The following is a 16,981-nucleotide window of genomic DNA, read 5'->3' on the forward strand; positions in this document are numbered from 1 at the left end:
GTTCGGGCTGTGCTTTCCCGGCAGCATGCGTTGCAAGTGTGATGCGAGTTCATCGCATCACACTCGCAAGTGTGGAACGGGCCTTATACCTCTGCTTTATTCTTTGGTTTGGTACGACCACAGTGATACCAAAGGTTTATAAAGGTTTTATTGAGTTTTAAAACATTTTCAAGAATTAAACGAATGTGTGCGGAAAAAACACTAATTTCCGCCATCTTCTGACGATAATAAATTTTTCATACTATGGTGTATGGAGTTGTGTGTGGTGCCATTTTTTGCAAAAAGAGATGACGTTTACATTGCTACCATTTTCAGGACTGTGCGACATTTTGATCTCTTTTTATTACATTTTCATTTGATGTAAAATGGTATAAAAGTAGCATTTCTGACATTTGTAGGGTTATTTTCGGTTATGAGGTTCACCACAGGCAATAACCGTTTTCATATTTGGATAGATCAACAGTTTGAGACGCGGGAATACTTAACGTGTTTGTGATTTTTACTGTTTATTTTTACTGTTTATAATTATTTTTATGTTTATAATCAGTTCTAAGGGTGTGGTTTGATTTTACTAATTTTTAGACTCTCTAGGGTACTTTCATATAGCTTCCACACTTCTGCGCAGAGCTGAAGTGCAATTTGTTAAGCAGAAAAAAAGGCCTCATATAGCTCTTTAAAAGGAAAAAGAAAAAAGTTATTTATTTTGAAGGTGGGGTGTGAAAAATTAAAATGCAAATATGAAAAAGGGCCTGGTCTTTAAGAGGTTAAATCAAAATGACTGAGGCTATTAGAACCTGTCATCATGTAAAATGACCTTGCTGATGACAGGTTTCCTTTAGCATAGTGCACATCCTTACATTAAAAAGACCTCATGTCTGACTCGTGTCATGTAATCGTTTATGTTTTTTTTTTTTAACACCTTACACACATCAACCTTTCATTACATTTAGAATGGCAAATTTTGAAACATGGTCTTATAAACTAACTGTTTATAAAATAAAAATATGTTAATGTACCAGCAGGCATAGAAAATGGGGATGATATCAGGAATTTAGATGAAGAGATCAAAGAATTGAATGAATCAAATTTGAAGATAGAAGCTGACATGATGAAACTTCAAACGCAGGTTAGAAAACACTTTTAATTCTGTGTAAATAAACATGGAAATGTGAAATTTAATCAGAAAAAATAGTAATTTTTACTATTAAAATATGAACTATTCTAATCTCTGCATTCCAATCAATTCCAAGCCATCTGAAGGAACCAAAAACGTTAAGAAATGTTTATACCACAAAAAATTCTAATAATAGCATTATTTTTATTTAGTAAAAACTGTATACCATACAAATAACATTTACTGTTAAATAAGGCAGGAAAATTATTCACTAACCCATGCAATAATTATGTCCATACATATTTACATATCCAAACAACCACGCCCCCTTTCTCCGAAACCACGCACCCGTTTGTGAGGCCACGTCCCGTTTGTCGGACGAATCTATAAGCCTTTATAAATGTGTCAGAAGGCATTTTAGACATTATTTTGGCGGGGAACGTCATTTTCTGGTCTAGAGGCAATCGTAACTATCCCCCAATAAGTCAACCAATGAGTACTACCCATACCAAAAATGTCTTTAAAAACTCCTATGGCAAATCCAAGTGCTCAAACAGCTATGGTGACAGAAAACTAAAATGTTATGCCTTTTACAATGTAGCAATTAAAAATTAATTTTTCTATTAAACATGCTTTTATTCATATTTACAACCAAAAAAATATAGACATTACTAGCTAAGAGTTCTTCAAAAAATTTTTTACAGAAAAGAAACATTGATATATGATGCATTCCTGCCTCCCTGCTTAATGGCAGCTCATGGTGTATTGTGGAAGCAGAGTCCCATCCCCAGGAGTGGTTGGGGTCCAAGAAGCAGGACCCTGTACAATTTGTGGCTCAACTCGGCAAGCGTGAAGCTTGTCGAGTTGAAGTTGACAAAATGACCAGAAACCGTGTAATGTTCAGGCTATGTTCACACCTGCATTCCAGTTCTGTTCCACTGTCCATTATTAATAGAAGAAAAATATTGCATCTGCAACTTTTTTCTGCTTTAAATTAATTTGTAGCAGAAGATACATTCAATTCTATTGGGAATACACAATGGACTACTGATTTTCCGCAATTTGTTGGTTAGATACACTTCGAGTTAACCACACAGGTGTGGTTGGCTATTATTGGCAGAACATCAAATATTGCATTTTTACTACTTCCCAGTACAGGGCATGGAATATTATCCCCTTAATGACCAGGCCCTTTTCCGTTTTTGCTTTTTTATCGTTTAACTCCCCACCTTCAAAAACCAAAACTTTTAAAATTTTCCAAGTAGAAAGCTGGGCTTGTTTTTGTTTTTGCATAACAAATTGCATTTCATAGTGACGGTATTTAATATTCCATGCCATGTACTGGAAAGCAGGATAAAAATCCAAATGCAGTCTGGTGAATTTGGAAATTTGTTCCAGAATCTCCTAGTGGAGCATCAATGATTATAAGTCTGCACATGCCTGTAAGGCGGCCTTGATTGGCAACGTATCTATAAGGAGACCGTAATTTCTAACCTGAAACTTGTGGACTCTTTCATTTTCTGTTCAGTTCAATCTCCTGTTAAAAAGAATGATACCAACTTATTGCATGAATACTTTCTTTTTGCAAATATGAAAATACCACCTCCAACATCTGAAAGCTAAAATTTTAAAAACAATTCTACGTCCTACCATCGACCTGTCACCAGCTAATTATTGCCCTCACTATTTTCAGCTAAAAATACATCCTTCTTGTCCCCAGAAAATTAACTTTGTACGCATACCTGCCACTCTGCCAGAAGGAGAAGCAAGTGTTACTCATGCAAGTGTGACTCAGCTCATAGCTCCAGCATCTCCTTTATTTCCCCCTCCCTTTGACTGACGTCATCCTCTTCTGTGCTAAAGGGAGAAGGGAATGGGGGAGATGCCAGAGTCATGGGCTGAGAGACACACTGGCCCACATTTATTAAAGTCATTGGGGCAGATTTACTTACCCGGTCCATTCGCGATCCAGCGGCGCGTTCTCTGCGGTGGATTCGGGTCTTCCCGCGATTCACTAAGGCAGTTCCTCCGACATCCACCAGATGTCCGCCGAGGCCCGCTGGAGTTCACGATCCTATACTTGGTGAAGGTAAGTGCGTGTCACGCGACACTTTTTTTTAAAAAAATGCGCCGGTTTCTCTGAATCCGTCAGGTTATCGTTCGGCCACGCCCCCCGATTTGTGCCACGTGCATGCCGGCGCCGATGCGCCACAATCCGATTGCGTGTGCCAAAAACCCGGGGCAATACAGGGAAAATCGCGCAAATCGGAAATATTCGGGTAAAACACGTCGGGAAAACGCAAATTGGGGCCTTAGTAAATGACCCCCATTGTGATGGTTTTTCTGGCGGCCTTTGCATGTTTTTTTCAGTGCAAACTGCTTGCACATTTATTTAAGAAGTGTCTGCGGCTAATTTGTGTCGCACATGACTGTTTTGTGACGCGGCTGCACTATTCTTCATGCAACACAAATTTCTGCACTGAAATGGACGTTCCGGTGCTCAGTTGGGACATGCACCACATTTATCATGCAAAGTCCCACAGAATTGTGTATCACACCCTCTGATAAAGGTGCACCAAAAAAAGTTTTGTGCACTCTGTCGGAGAAGTGCAGGGAGGCACGGATTCATGAGGAACGTGCACTAGAATCCTGAATCTGATGTACCCTGCACAATACACTACAGTTTATTTTATGTGGAAGTATGCACTTTTGAGCTAAAAGTGTGGTCATTAATGCAATTACCTGTCAGCAGGTTTATTAGTGAAAATCTGGTGACAAGTTCCCTTCAACATCCTAAGTGAGTTGTACTAATTGGCATTTAGGGATTTTTCTTTTTTTATTCTAACTCCAAAACTAACTTTTTTTTTTTTTTTTCAAGGGAGTAGTATGAATGTTTGTATTTTCTGTGCAAAGTTACAGATTTTATTGTTGGTCATTGGACTTTTTATTATGTAACAACTTTTATTGTCTAAAGGCAACATGACCTGGCGCAGGTTTTATTGAAAATTTTATGGCATTAATTTTCCTGTTTAAATGGTGAATTAGTTTTATAGAAGGATTGTTACCAATGCGTTCAAAACTAGATATAAATGTATTTATTGGGAGTGTTCTGTGCAACCCAGACGTATTGGCTATCGACCAGACAATCCGGCAATATGTCCGGGTCGCACAGGATGCAACCGCATCCAAAATATTTAGAAAAGAGAGAACTATATATATTTTACATTTTTCTTTATTCTATTAAAGTTTCCTTTAATATAACATGATCCGTATTTAATTTTTTCAGATTAAAATATATATTTTCAAAACATTTAATTTTGTAGCTTGGAACTTAATCCAGTACAATAAATTGACATCCTTCTGCATAAGGCTGACAAAAATCTGATTACATTCTTTCTTAGGTAGGATCTAGAAAATTGACTAAACCTGATACCATTGCTATTTACCATAACATCTAAAGCGTTGTGGCTAGCGTTGGTGTAGTTGCTAACAGTGTCAGTTTTGGCAGGGTGCCAGAGGTAGAGTTTAAGTTACAGCTGCCACCACCTGTAGGTGGAATCAACTCAACACTGCTAGGATGCCATAACTATAAATTTATGTGTTAATATCATCCCGCTCATGAAATAATAGTTTGCCATAGTGCAGTAATGTATTAATAAATATTACAAATATAACTCATAACATGAGATATAATAAATATTACATTTCATTTACTACCAGGATGAAGGTTTGTAAACCAAGCATACTGACATACTGGTGTGTGCCCCCTCTGGCAGGATCTGCTCATCTTTTAGCTTCTTCTGCCGTTGTTTTTAAGAAATAAAGGATTTAAAAATGTTGCCAATGAACCTGAGGGGCTCCAGTCTCCATTGACTCCATCTATTGAGCCTGGAGCCCCTTAGATTCTTTTGCATAATTTTTAAAACCTTTGTTTTATAAGAACAAGGTCCTAAGAAGCTAAAAGAAGAACAAATCCTGCGAAGGTGGGAACACACCAGTATGTCAGTGTGCTTGGTTTACAAACCTTCATCCTGGTGGTAGATGTACCTTTAAAGTTATCCTCGAAAGGTGGCCATTGTGTACCAGTAAGTTCTATGCTATAGATTTAATTTCATTTCCCTTTTTTTTTTTACTGTAGCTGTCTCTAGTATAAATTCTATATAAACACCTCTATTGATGGTCTATATATTGTAGAAGCAGATGTTAAGCATGTTAAAATCTGGATAGTCCTAGAAACCTTAGTCAACCATCCATCAAAAAAATCACTGGGTTTGACCACTTTTATAATGTGCATGGGCACCTCAATCCAATGAAGTCCTGCATTAAAATATATTTTGGGTTACATATTATTTATTTAGATTACAGATAGCTTTCCTCATTCCAACTATGATCATCAAGTTTCCTTCTAACTGATAAAATTTTCTGATTTAGATCTCTTCAATGGAGACAAATCTGAAAACAATAGAGGAGGAGAACAAACTCATAGAGCAGAACAATGAAAGTCTATTGAAAGAGTTGGCTGGTCTAAGCCAAGCCCTTATATCAAGTCTTGCCGATATCCAGCTTCCACAAATGGTAAGACCAAATAATTCCCATTATGAGGACTGCATCTATTTGCTGTTACATTTACTAAACACCTCCCAAGCTTTGCCTCCCTCTCCCTTCAATCCACTGTTCCTTGCCAAGATTTAGTAGAACATCTAGAGCAGTGGTGGCGAACCTATGGCACGGGTGCCAGAGGTGGCACTCGGAGCCCTACCTGCGGGCACTCAGGCCATTGTCCAAGGACAGAGTTCACCAAACACTGAATCTTCAACTTATGAGATGCTTCTCTCAGCGCTATTTTAAAGCGACACTTTATTGGCTGTTTGGAACTGCAGGGAAAGTAAGAAGGTGCTGACAGAACTGCATTATCTTTGGAGGTCGTCCTACTGGACCCACCATTCTTACTGTACATAGAGACCCTGGAGAGCAGCTACAATGATAGTTTGAATTTGCCTTCCTTCTGGCAACTATAGTGGTGGCCTCAGGCGGCCGATACAATTGAAAGATGTGGAAGAACAGGTAGCAGTAAGTTACTGTATAAAATTCCATGCTGGCACTTCACGGTAAATAAGTGGATCATGGATGTAGTTTGGGCACTCGGTCTGTAAAAGGTTCGCCATCACTGATCTAGAGACTTCTATTAATCCCTATACCATCATCTCTAGAAAATATGAGAAGACAAAACAAATAAGAAAACCATATCACTTGCCCCTAGTGTATGTAATCAGCATCAATACCTAACATTTCAGTGTATAAACTAACACTAACATTAAACTATAAACTCTGATTAAAAAAGTAACAATGTTGATTTAATGCACTAAACACAGGTGACATTTTTAGTCTTAGCGTTCCCATTGTTTCTGCACATTAGCTCAGGACGTACCTTCATCCGCAGCTACATTAGTCCTATCTTGTTTCGGAAAAAGCACAATAGTCTATGATTTAGATTGATTTCATACATCCTATAAAGTTTGAGAAGAGCTTTGTGAACAAGGATAAGCCAACAATAAATAAATATGATGACCTTATTTTTAGGTGATTGTTTCGTGATGGAAGTATGTACTGTCTTCATGACTGTGAGAATTGTTTTTTCAACTCAAGTATTATAAAGACTTGCTCTATCATCATGTATTTTGGATGGCCATAAACCAGCGATCTGTGACATCTATATGATGTACCGGTAGTATAAGTCATCTAATATTGGATTGGCAGGGGGTCCTCCTTCAAACATGACATCAGCTGGCCAGTGACGGTGATGTTCAGGAGACATCTTCCGTAGGTCAGTCCCAAAAAAAAAATGTGTTTCGGGGTAGGAGCCACACTTAATACTGGCTGAAATACACTGATTTACCAGGAAATGCCATGCTGCAAACTTTGAGTAACCTACAAATTACCACAATGAAAGCAGAGGCCTTGCTCCTGCAGTAACATTCAAGGCCAATGTTAACAACAATCACACCACATGAGATGATAAAAACTGACCGTGGCATCTAAGGGGTGTCATTGTATTTCATGTGTTGATCCCATTATGAAAAATGTATAAAACCAAATTGTACATATTTGCCGTTCCTGTGATCCAGACTATAAATGTAACTCAAAATTAAACTTATTGAGGAAGAAAGAAAATTGTGTACAAAAAAGCCCATTGTTTTTCACAGCTAAAAGATAAAAATCCTTGGTAAAAACAAAAAATCTTTGTATTGCAATGTTGTAACACCTATAACCTCCTTATACTTTGCTGTCATTTTTGGTGACCCCGTTTTAGGAACTGTACAAAAAAAATTGTTCACGTTTTTTTTTTTTAACCAACTGGCAAAAAGCAGTGATGATTCAGACTTTTTTTCAGTTTTGGTGTGCTGTAGGATTACTATGTTTAATTTTTAATGGATCCGGTATTTTGGAACACATTGGGTGACATGTATCATTATTTCTGCTCGTCAAAATGGCAAATTTTTTTGTTATTTTTTTGTTCTTTTGTCGTTTTTGCGACTTTTCACTGCGACTTTTGCTGTTGTTTTTCAAATACACCTTGGTCTATACCTTGTGCAGTGCCTCATATATTTTTGTTTTCCAGATGTTCTGTGTGACTTTTCACTTGTGTATCACTTGTTTGGTTTATTTTTGTGACTTATTAGCCGCAAATCTGCATTTGGTCCAGGGCAGATATAAAGGAAGGATTATTTTTCATGGACCCTATTTTAACATGTTAATTGGAATTATTTCACATGCTTTAAATTTTGCACAGTAACCTGTTTTTTGAAAATTCAGAAATGTTTGCATTTACATTTTTTTAAATTAATGGTTACTTCTAAGGGTGTGGTCACCTGTTGCGTTTTGAAACACATTACAACAGCTGAGGAGAGGTGATTTGCCTAATTACATTACTGTTAACATTTGTGTTTACTAAAAGCGCTCTCAAAACGCAACGGGTGACCGCACCCTTATTACCGCGTGTGACCGCAGCCTCATATGTCGTTATGGGGTGTGACTACAGTGCTTAAAAATGCAGGACATAGGCTCAAATCAAAAATTAACATTAGTGTCCACTCCTGCATACATTTGCGACAAAGTCTCAAAAGAAAACCAACATTTGCGCCTGCCAGGATAGGAAAAACTGAACATGTATCACAAGTAAAGACATGAGCATACAGAAAGCGAAAAAAGACCTGCCAAAAGTCTCAAAAATTCACCAAAGGAAATAAAAACTATGATACATGTCCCCCAATGATGCCCATGTTTTTTCAATTTTATTTGTTGTTTTATGATTGTTTAGGAGTTTTCAGGGTAAAAGAGGGAATTACTTTTTTATCATTTAAAACTTTTTACCTTGTTTATACTATTTGTTTAGTACCCTAGGTTGTCTGCTTGCTCAAACAATAAACTGTAATTCTACTATTTTGCAGTATTTAGCTAATGTACTGTTTGCCCATTACAACCTGTATCTGGCTACAAGATGGAAAAGCAATTTAAGCTTAAAGGGTTTGTCCACTTACAGCAAATAATTGATTTGGTTTGTGTAAGGAAAAGTTAAACAATTGTGTGTGGTCAGATTTACACATGGCACTTAAAAGATCAACAGCTATGATTGGCACCAGCACTGATCACTAGCCTCATAAAAGGTGAGGGCTCAGTCACTCTCTCCATGCAGGGGGAAGACAATGCACTGTGCATGTAAAATGTTAACACATTTTAGTTTCTATTAGATATACCAGATGAAAAAGCTATGAATAAATTATGAAAACTGACACCTTTCACATATGTACACTCTTTTTTGTAAGGTTTTCTGCTATAACCAATATGGTAGGGTCTTAAAGAATATCTGCCACCGATTCTGGCATGTTTTAGTTAATATTATTTTTCCCTATGTTGTAATAACCTATAAGAATAAGTATATTATATGATATTATACTTATAAGAAGTGACGGTGCCTGGATCTGTGAGTAAGTGCCCCTAGTTTTCTTTAAGATGATATGTACAATGAAAGTAGTTTATAACAAAGAGGGAAATGTTGTTATGTTTTTTTGTTATATTTTATACATAGTATCCTACGGTGCAGATTTATCAGAAGTCTCTTAGAGCAGAACTGTTCTTCATGCCAATGACAACCAATCAGAGCTCAGTTTTCATTTTCCCACAGCTCTGTTGAGCTCTGATTGGTTTTCATGGGCAGCTAGAACGGTTTTATCTCTTATGATAAATCTTCCCAGTAATGTTTATTATTATTTACCTGCATTCATCTATGTTAAAGTTCCACATTATTCTATGAATTATCTAACCTTTTTATTTTCTCCATTTAGGAACCAATCGGTGAACATAATTTTGAAGCCTATGTAAATACACTAACAGATATGTACAGCAATATGGAACGGGCATACTCCCCAGAATGCAAAGCTCTCCTGGAAAGTATAAAGCAAGCCGTGAAGGGAATCCATGTATAGCATGCAAAGAGACAACTGCTGGGACTACACAATTATACTACCGAATAGACTCCATCTATAGATTTCTAGCACAAAGAATATTGAGGATGTTGTGCTGCATTAACAATTCCAACATTGCACTACCCCCCCCCCCAGCAGTCATAAAACTACAAAAAAATCTATCAGACTGTTTGAACTAACAGCAACAAACTTATCAAGTGGATCTCAATGTCCTTCTTTCCGCTCATTTTTTCTCTATTGCACTCTTTCTTTTGTATAGTGAATGTATAAAGGTGTTTGCAACTATTTTTTATAAATTGTATTTATTTCAGATTGATGGAAGTTTTTGGTTCATAACTTTTAACGATGTTTCTTTTATTAGGCTCACCATATTTTTACAAATATCTTTTTATAAGTTATTTTCTGAGTGGATTTTAAATAGATTTAAGGTGATTCTGTAAATTATTATGATTGAAAAAAAAAAATCTTGGAATGAACAGAAATGATACTTTGGTGATAAAAAAGGGGGTTCTTAGTTGTTCTATTTTTGGTACTATTGGCCATTTCCTTTAATTATCATTTTCAAAGTACTGTTGCTGCAACATAAGATCAGGGATTAAATTATGAGATAGCCACCCACATCAAGTATTTTTCTTTTTTCATAATGTTTCATCTTAGGCCAATGCTAGCAATAATTATGAGTAGCATTTAGTATTGTTTCTTGCAATGTATATTATTCATGTTATACAATGGATTTCTTGCTAGCACTTGAATAAATCATAATTTATACCTCATAATCTTTAGGATCCAGAAAGCAACACATTAAATTAGAATGTCATTTGCTTTAGTGATGTGTTTGCTTATATACATATATGATTTTAATCTTCTTCCACATACGGTGGCAATCCTAGAAGGTGTTGAAAGAATGGCACCACACATTGGGGCAGATTTATCAAGTGTCTGAAAGTCAGAATATTTCTAGTTGCCCATGGCAACCAATCACACCTCAGCTTTAAAATATTCATGAGCACTGGTAAAATGAAAGCTGAGCTGTGATAGGTTGCCATGGGCAAATAGAAATATTCTGACTTTCAGACACTTGATAAATCGGCCCCAATGTTTTTTTCTACAAGTTCTCTATGGTAGTCTATTTATTTGTGTTGATATGGTTGTGTTTCATTACATTGCACCTCCATAGATTGTAATGATAACTGATATGCCAAGTGCGGGAGGGTGTATCATCTCGGTTCTAGATGAACAGTTAATATGTTCATGTGTAAATACTCAATATTCTAGATACAAGGACAGTTACAATGCTTTGAGTATTTTTTTTTGTGTTAACTTAATTTTCACAAACTATATTTTTGCAACTGATGATGTTAAAAACCAGCTAAACTGCCTTGTGTATGCACATGTAATGTGCATATGTGCCTCATTGTAAATGATTAAGTTCACGCTGCGTTTTCTTTATTGTGTAAAAACATGATACATTTTCAATCAGTGCATAAACTTCCCTGGAATCCTTAACTACAGGCAGAATGGGGACAGCACAAATGTTACTCGACTATGGTCTGTGGATAGACTTAAAATGTAGGTGTAGCAAAGCAATCTTCAATTTCTATTTATTTCTTATCTCAGATAACCCTTTAAAAGGGAAACTGCTGAACTACATGTAATGTGGATAAAATAATAGGAGCAGAACAGGTGGCAATAAAGTTTTGTGGGAATATCTTAGTTATAACTAAGTTTGAAATGTCTGCTCAGTCTGGCCTAAGGATCCAGTCTAAGTCCAACCTAAGGATCTGGTGTACCATAAGTCCAATCGGATGCCCTACTCAGTGATATTTGAGGGAAGGCTGTTATAGGATATGGTTGGAGAAGACTTTCCAATCAATTTTTGACAAGTTTAATTCCGACTGTTGCCCAATAAAACATATAAATCTTCTTGGCATGACATAAACAGCATATCCATGGTCTTCATTCCTATGAGTTATTCAGTGTTGTACAAATAAGTAAAACTACAAGTGAACTGGCATTACATTTTGTGTACCCCTATCTCCCCAATGCCCCCTTCACTAAATAATATGGGGGGGTGGGGTGGAAGTTTAGAAAAGAATAACAAAGTACAGGTAGTCCCCGGGTTACATACAAGTTCTTTAGGTTTGTTCTTAACTTGAATTAAGTATGTAAGTCAAAACAGCTCTACGTTATAATTGTAACTACAGACAAGATTTTTTTTTGACCCAAGTCACTATTGGATTTTAAAAATAATGCTGCCATCATGGTAACAAGGATCATCAATAAAGCTTCATTACAGACACCTAACAGCTGATCATTCCAGCCTGGGACTACAGAAAATCATCCAGAGAGCTTCACCAGAGGTCACAGTGGGCAGAGGGGTCTGTCTGTAACTAGGGCTTGTCTGTAAGTTGGGTGTCCTTAAGTAGGGGACCACCTGTAGTCTGCTGCTTTTAGGAATCTCTTGCCCACTCTTTTTTTTACTTTCTGATCGGTGTAAATGACTGCAGAAAGAGAACAGGATAGAAAATGCCATTATATTTTATCAATTCTCAAACAGTCACTTTTAATCTTAGAAGCACAAGTAATTTATTTTTTTTCAGAATTAATTTGTACATTTGGTATTAACAATGTAACTTCTTCATCTGATCTACTATGGGGTGAAAACATGGTATTAATAATACAAATTATCATTATTTATAAAATATGATTTAGAATTGTGTTGAAGACAACCAATAAGATGCCATTAAATCTCCCTTGAATCAATAGTTTCCTAGATTTCAGAAGCAACAGAAATAGTAAGTAAACAAACTAAGGCTACATTTACACGATGTGTGTCTTCCGTACCGTAGGGCGGCGGGCATGCGCCGGGGAGAGGAGGAGGAGGTGAGCGCCTGTCAGGGTCAGTGGATCCTCTGGACCACCGCGGGAGATGGAACTAGCCGACACCTGGGACCGGAGCCCAAGCGGCACCTGATTTTCACCAGAGCCCGCCGCAAAGCGGGTTGGACTTGCTGCGGCAGGATACCACCAGGTCGTTCCACAGGTGCGACCAGCCCGCGGTGGCAGCCGAGGTACCTTAGCAGATGACAGTCTCGTAGTCAGGCACAGGGTCAGGGCAGACGGCCAGGCAGGTGGGAGCGGGTCCAGGCAGGTGGGAGCGGGAACACAGCAACACAGAGGAACTCGGGTAACACAGGACTCAGGAGCAGGAACACAGCAACACGGAGGAACTCGGGTAACACAGGACTCAGGAGCGGGAACACACAGGAATACACAGGAACGCAGGAATAATCGCTTGGAAGCTTTCTCTTAGGCTATGAGGCACAAAGATCCGGCAAGGGTTACAGGAAGAGGCAGGCTTATGAAGAATTGGGCAATATGGCCAGCGCCAATTAATGGCACGCTGGCCCTTTAAATTTGGAGAAGGTGCAGCGCGCGTGCCCTAGCAGTCGGGGACGCGCGCGCACAGCAGAGGTGAGTGAGCCAGGAGCCGGGACGGGTGAGATGTGCTGGCGGTGCGCTGGCGGGGGCAGGGTGGCACGGGTGAGCCCACGACCCGCGATGTGGGTCGCGGGACCACCCGTGGCAGCGCTGCTCACCCCTGCCACTCTCTATATTGATGTATGGCGCACAGCACCGTATTCCGGGGAAGTATAGGACATGTCCTACCCTTCTCCCGGCTACGGAATGCTACGGTGCCGCACATGTGCAGCACCGTACCGCTCCTGTACGGTGCCGTGCGGCCATTGCCATCTATGGGGGATGTATATATTTGGCGTATATATGTCAGCCGTATTTACGTCCCCCATATGTTCGTGTAAATGTAGCCTTAGATGTTTTTGCTAGTCCTGTTTATTTCACTTGAGAGGGGCAGTTCATGCTCATTTAGAATTGAAAGCTGATATGAGAATGATGGGGGACCCGGATGCAATTATTTATATCATAGAAGCTTAGACCTGTTGATTTCAGACACTTATCTTTCTAATAAAACAGTTGCCAAACTGTCAGTCAATGCCTATGCGTGAGAGTGATAAAACAGTAAACATATGGCATATTTATAAGAGATTTAAGGCATATTATTTTATTTTTCATTTGTTACTGTAGCAGGCAGTGCAATATTAATTATTTTTCTCATTTATGACTTGAAATATTCCCAGATAGAAAATTCTAACAGACACATGAAAATGTTGATAACGTTTATATATAACTTAGTAAACTTAACAAAGTCCATATTCAAATAATTGTGGATACCAGTATGCATAAACTTGTGTAGTCTGTGAATACAAACCTGTATCCTGTATGTATGGTATGGACCTGTATGTTGGTTTGATTCCACAGACTGAAGATAGTGTACAGGATGGGAGTCCTTACATCAAAGTGATATATGATGCTAGGACTCCCTTTCTAGTGGCGATCAGCAGAATTATTACAGTGCCGGAGCTGCAGTCCAGTTGGTAGACAGGGATTCCTTGCATCATATTCATGTATAGCACAAGGACTTCCATCCTGTGCAATGTCTGTGAGATTGGACTAAAATACATGCACAGCCAGCCTAAGACTAGGGATCACTCTGCCCCATCATCTAAAGATTCTGAGGGTCAAGCCTCCAGTTATACAAAACATGGCAAATACACTTATAGCTACTTGCTAAACTATCTTGATATCACTGTCCAAGCAGGATATATGGTCAGTAAGATTACATTTTTTGAGTCTGGCCCTATTCTGACACTGTTAGTAGGGTTAAATACCAAAAGAAGTCCTTCCTATACAACTAATGTAAGCAATTTATTGGCAATATATTAGGGCAATCTATAAGTACCAGACACAGGCTGCCCAATAGAATGTATACGTGTAATTCAGAACCTGCCACCTGCAAATCGCATTTAAAAACACAACCATAGCAGTCATGTGTCTGAAGGCTTGAAGAAAGGGGCATTCAGGGATGAAGCAGTTACTACTGGGATCACTGCAAATGTTAATATTTAATTTAATTCATGTTTAAATGTGTTCTTTATTTAAGTTGAATATGAGAAAATCTTGCAAACATATGTATTTATTGCTAAGGCTTGATTCATTTATGTCTGATGCTTGGGATGTTTGGTAGTGTATGTTTGTATTTATTAATTTGCTTCCTTTGTAATTGATGTGTTCTTTTTGTAACGTGCACTGATTTTCTTTTTTGTGTTTCAATGCATCAATGAGCAGCACTGTAAATTAGATCTTTTGTAAGAAGCAATGTATGCAATTTTTATTTGGAGTAGTTTATATATTGTGTCTTCATAAATTAATATTTCTTACATTCAGAGCAACAAATTGTGTTTGTGCTGTAAATTTGGTGGATGTTAGGAAATAAAATTGATTATAAAACACCCAGTTGCATCTTGTGTTATTCATAGTTATGAAGCGGTACATTGTAATAAATGATTTAACTTAAATGAAATCTACCATCAAAACCCGTCATGATAAACCAGGGGCATTTACTCATAGATCCAGGCACTGTGACTGTGGTAATGTTCTTATATTTGTTATCCATGGCTTCTTCCTCATAAAATAAACTTTTAAAATTCTCCTTATAAGCCTGAAGGGCTCCGAGGGTGTTACCAGACCCCCTCAGTGCTGCAGCTTCAAAGACTGCTGAACCGTATCGGCCTCTCCCACTTCTCCGTCATCACTTCCAACGTCATTCTGCCTGATGTAATCTTACACAGTAGGAGGGGTAAAGTGCTCCTGCACAGTAGAACATCCTGTGAAGCTACACGCCTGAGGGGCTCTGGTAACACTCCAAAAGCCCTTCTGGCTCATCACCATAATTTTAAAAGTTGATTTTAGAAGAAAGGAGGCCATTTTAACAAATATAAGGAGATTACCACAGTAACAGTGCCTGGATCTATGAGTAACTGTGTCTGGTTTATTTTGATAGTAGATTTCCTTTAAACATTTTTCATTGATTATAAATAAGATAAATGATAGTAAACATCCCTTAGAATTTAGATCTCATAGCAAGAGAATAAAATACACACAATTATATACAGACAAAAAATACTTGCTGTAATTCAGTAGAAAGCTTCATTGTTTTCTTGAAATGGATAGAAATCTGTCCATTTGTCCAAAATTTCTTCCTCCTAAACACTTAAATGTTCAAAGTGTTAAGAAATGAGTCTCATGTAAAAATGATTTCTAAAACAATTGAAACAAATTGCTAGCAATCTTCTTTTCAGTATCCTTAAGTAAAAATAAAATGTTGCCTGGAATATTTCATGTAAACATACATCTGCCACTGCACTAAATAGCTCGCTCCCCGTTGTGTTCAACAGAGGATGATGATTCTCAAAGAGAAATCAGCCATAGCAGCTTGTTCAATAATTCATCCATTTCTGCTCTCTTATGTAGCTAATGATCTTCTTCCTTTCCTATTCAATTCACTTTGTTGTGTGTGTTTGTGCATCTTGTCCATCTGTCACCAGACTCCTGCTCTCAGGCACCTGTTACTGCATATCCCAAGCTCTCTAAATGCGCTCTCTATGAATATTACTGCATGGAGGACAGCATGGCTGCCATTAATAACTGCATTTTATTCTACATAAAAATCATTTTATTTTGTTACCTTATTTAACTTGGTGACTCTGCAAGTAGTGTATTTTCCGTATAGTGTAGAGCGTGCACCTGTTATACTAAACAAAAGTTCCTATTCTATCTTTCTTACTGCCCTTTTAACCCCTTTAGTGCTCCTGGATGTACTATTACTGCCTGGAGAGCTGTCACGTAGCGTTCTGTGCAGTAATAGTACGTCAAGGGGCCGATGCCGGTTCAGCTCCTCATCGGAGCTGAGTCGGCAATGGGAAACACAGGCTGTCAGCTGTAAATTATATCTGACAGCCCCGTGTAACACGTGTAGTTAAACACATTTTATTCTAGCAAATTAGTAAAGCGAAAGTAACATTTAGAGATTTGGTATTGCCATAATTTTACTGACTCATAAAATAAAGATAAAGTATAACTTAGGTCAGTGGTGGGGAACCTATGGCACGGGTGCCAGAAGTGGCATCACCCCAGCATAGAGTTCACAAGACAAGACTTATGGCCTCCTGCTGCAGTTCCATGCCATGCAGGTCAGTGCTTTTAAAGCAACACATCCTTTAGCTCCCTGGGACTACAGAAGGAGGAAGAAGGTGTGGACAGGGCTGGATTATCATTGGAGCTCCTGCTTTAGGTCCTATAATTCTTCCTGTTCGGAGAACCCTGGTAGGTGACTACAATAATAATCAGAATTGCTCCTCGCACCTTCTACTGTATTGGTGTCTTTAGGATGCCAAAACAATTAAAAGCTTAGTGAACACTAACAAAAATGTCAAAAATCTATTACAAAATTGATGGTTTTTATACT

General features: G+C 38.1%; 1 protein-coding gene across 9 annotated transcripts in view; it reads left to right on the forward strand.

Moving 5' to 3' along the window:
* ST18 (ST18 C2H2C-type zinc finger transcription factor) overlaps positions 1 to 14,966 on the forward strand; it is a 166,288-nt gene extending 151,322 nt beyond the window's left edge. For 5 of the 9 annotated variants that reach the window (XM_072151930.1, XM_072151928.1, XM_072151924.1 and 2 more), the window contains 3 exons: positions 1,020 to 1,126; positions 5,546 to 5,689; positions 9,457 to 14,966. In XM_072151930.1, the coding sequence (XP_072008031.1) occupies positions 1,020 to 1,126; positions 5,546 to 5,689; positions 9,457 to 9,597 (392 nt within the window). In that variant the 3' untranslated portion in view covers positions 9,598 to 14,966. The remainder of the gene's footprint in view (positions 1 to 1,019; positions 1,127 to 5,545; positions 5,690 to 9,456) is intronic. The other 4 variants (XM_072151927.1, XR_011855708.1, XM_072151929.1 and 1 more) reach the window with 4 other exon arrangements.
* The last annotated feature ends 2,015 nt before the right edge of the window (positions 14,967 to 16,981 follow it).

This window comes from Engystomops pustulosus, chromosome 5, assembly GCF_040894005.1.
Source record: "Engystomops pustulosus chromosome 5, aEngPut4.maternal, whole genome shotgun sequence".
Classification (NCBI taxonomy): domain Eukaryota; kingdom Metazoa; phylum Chordata; class Amphibia; order Anura; family Leptodactylidae; genus Engystomops; species Engystomops pustulosus.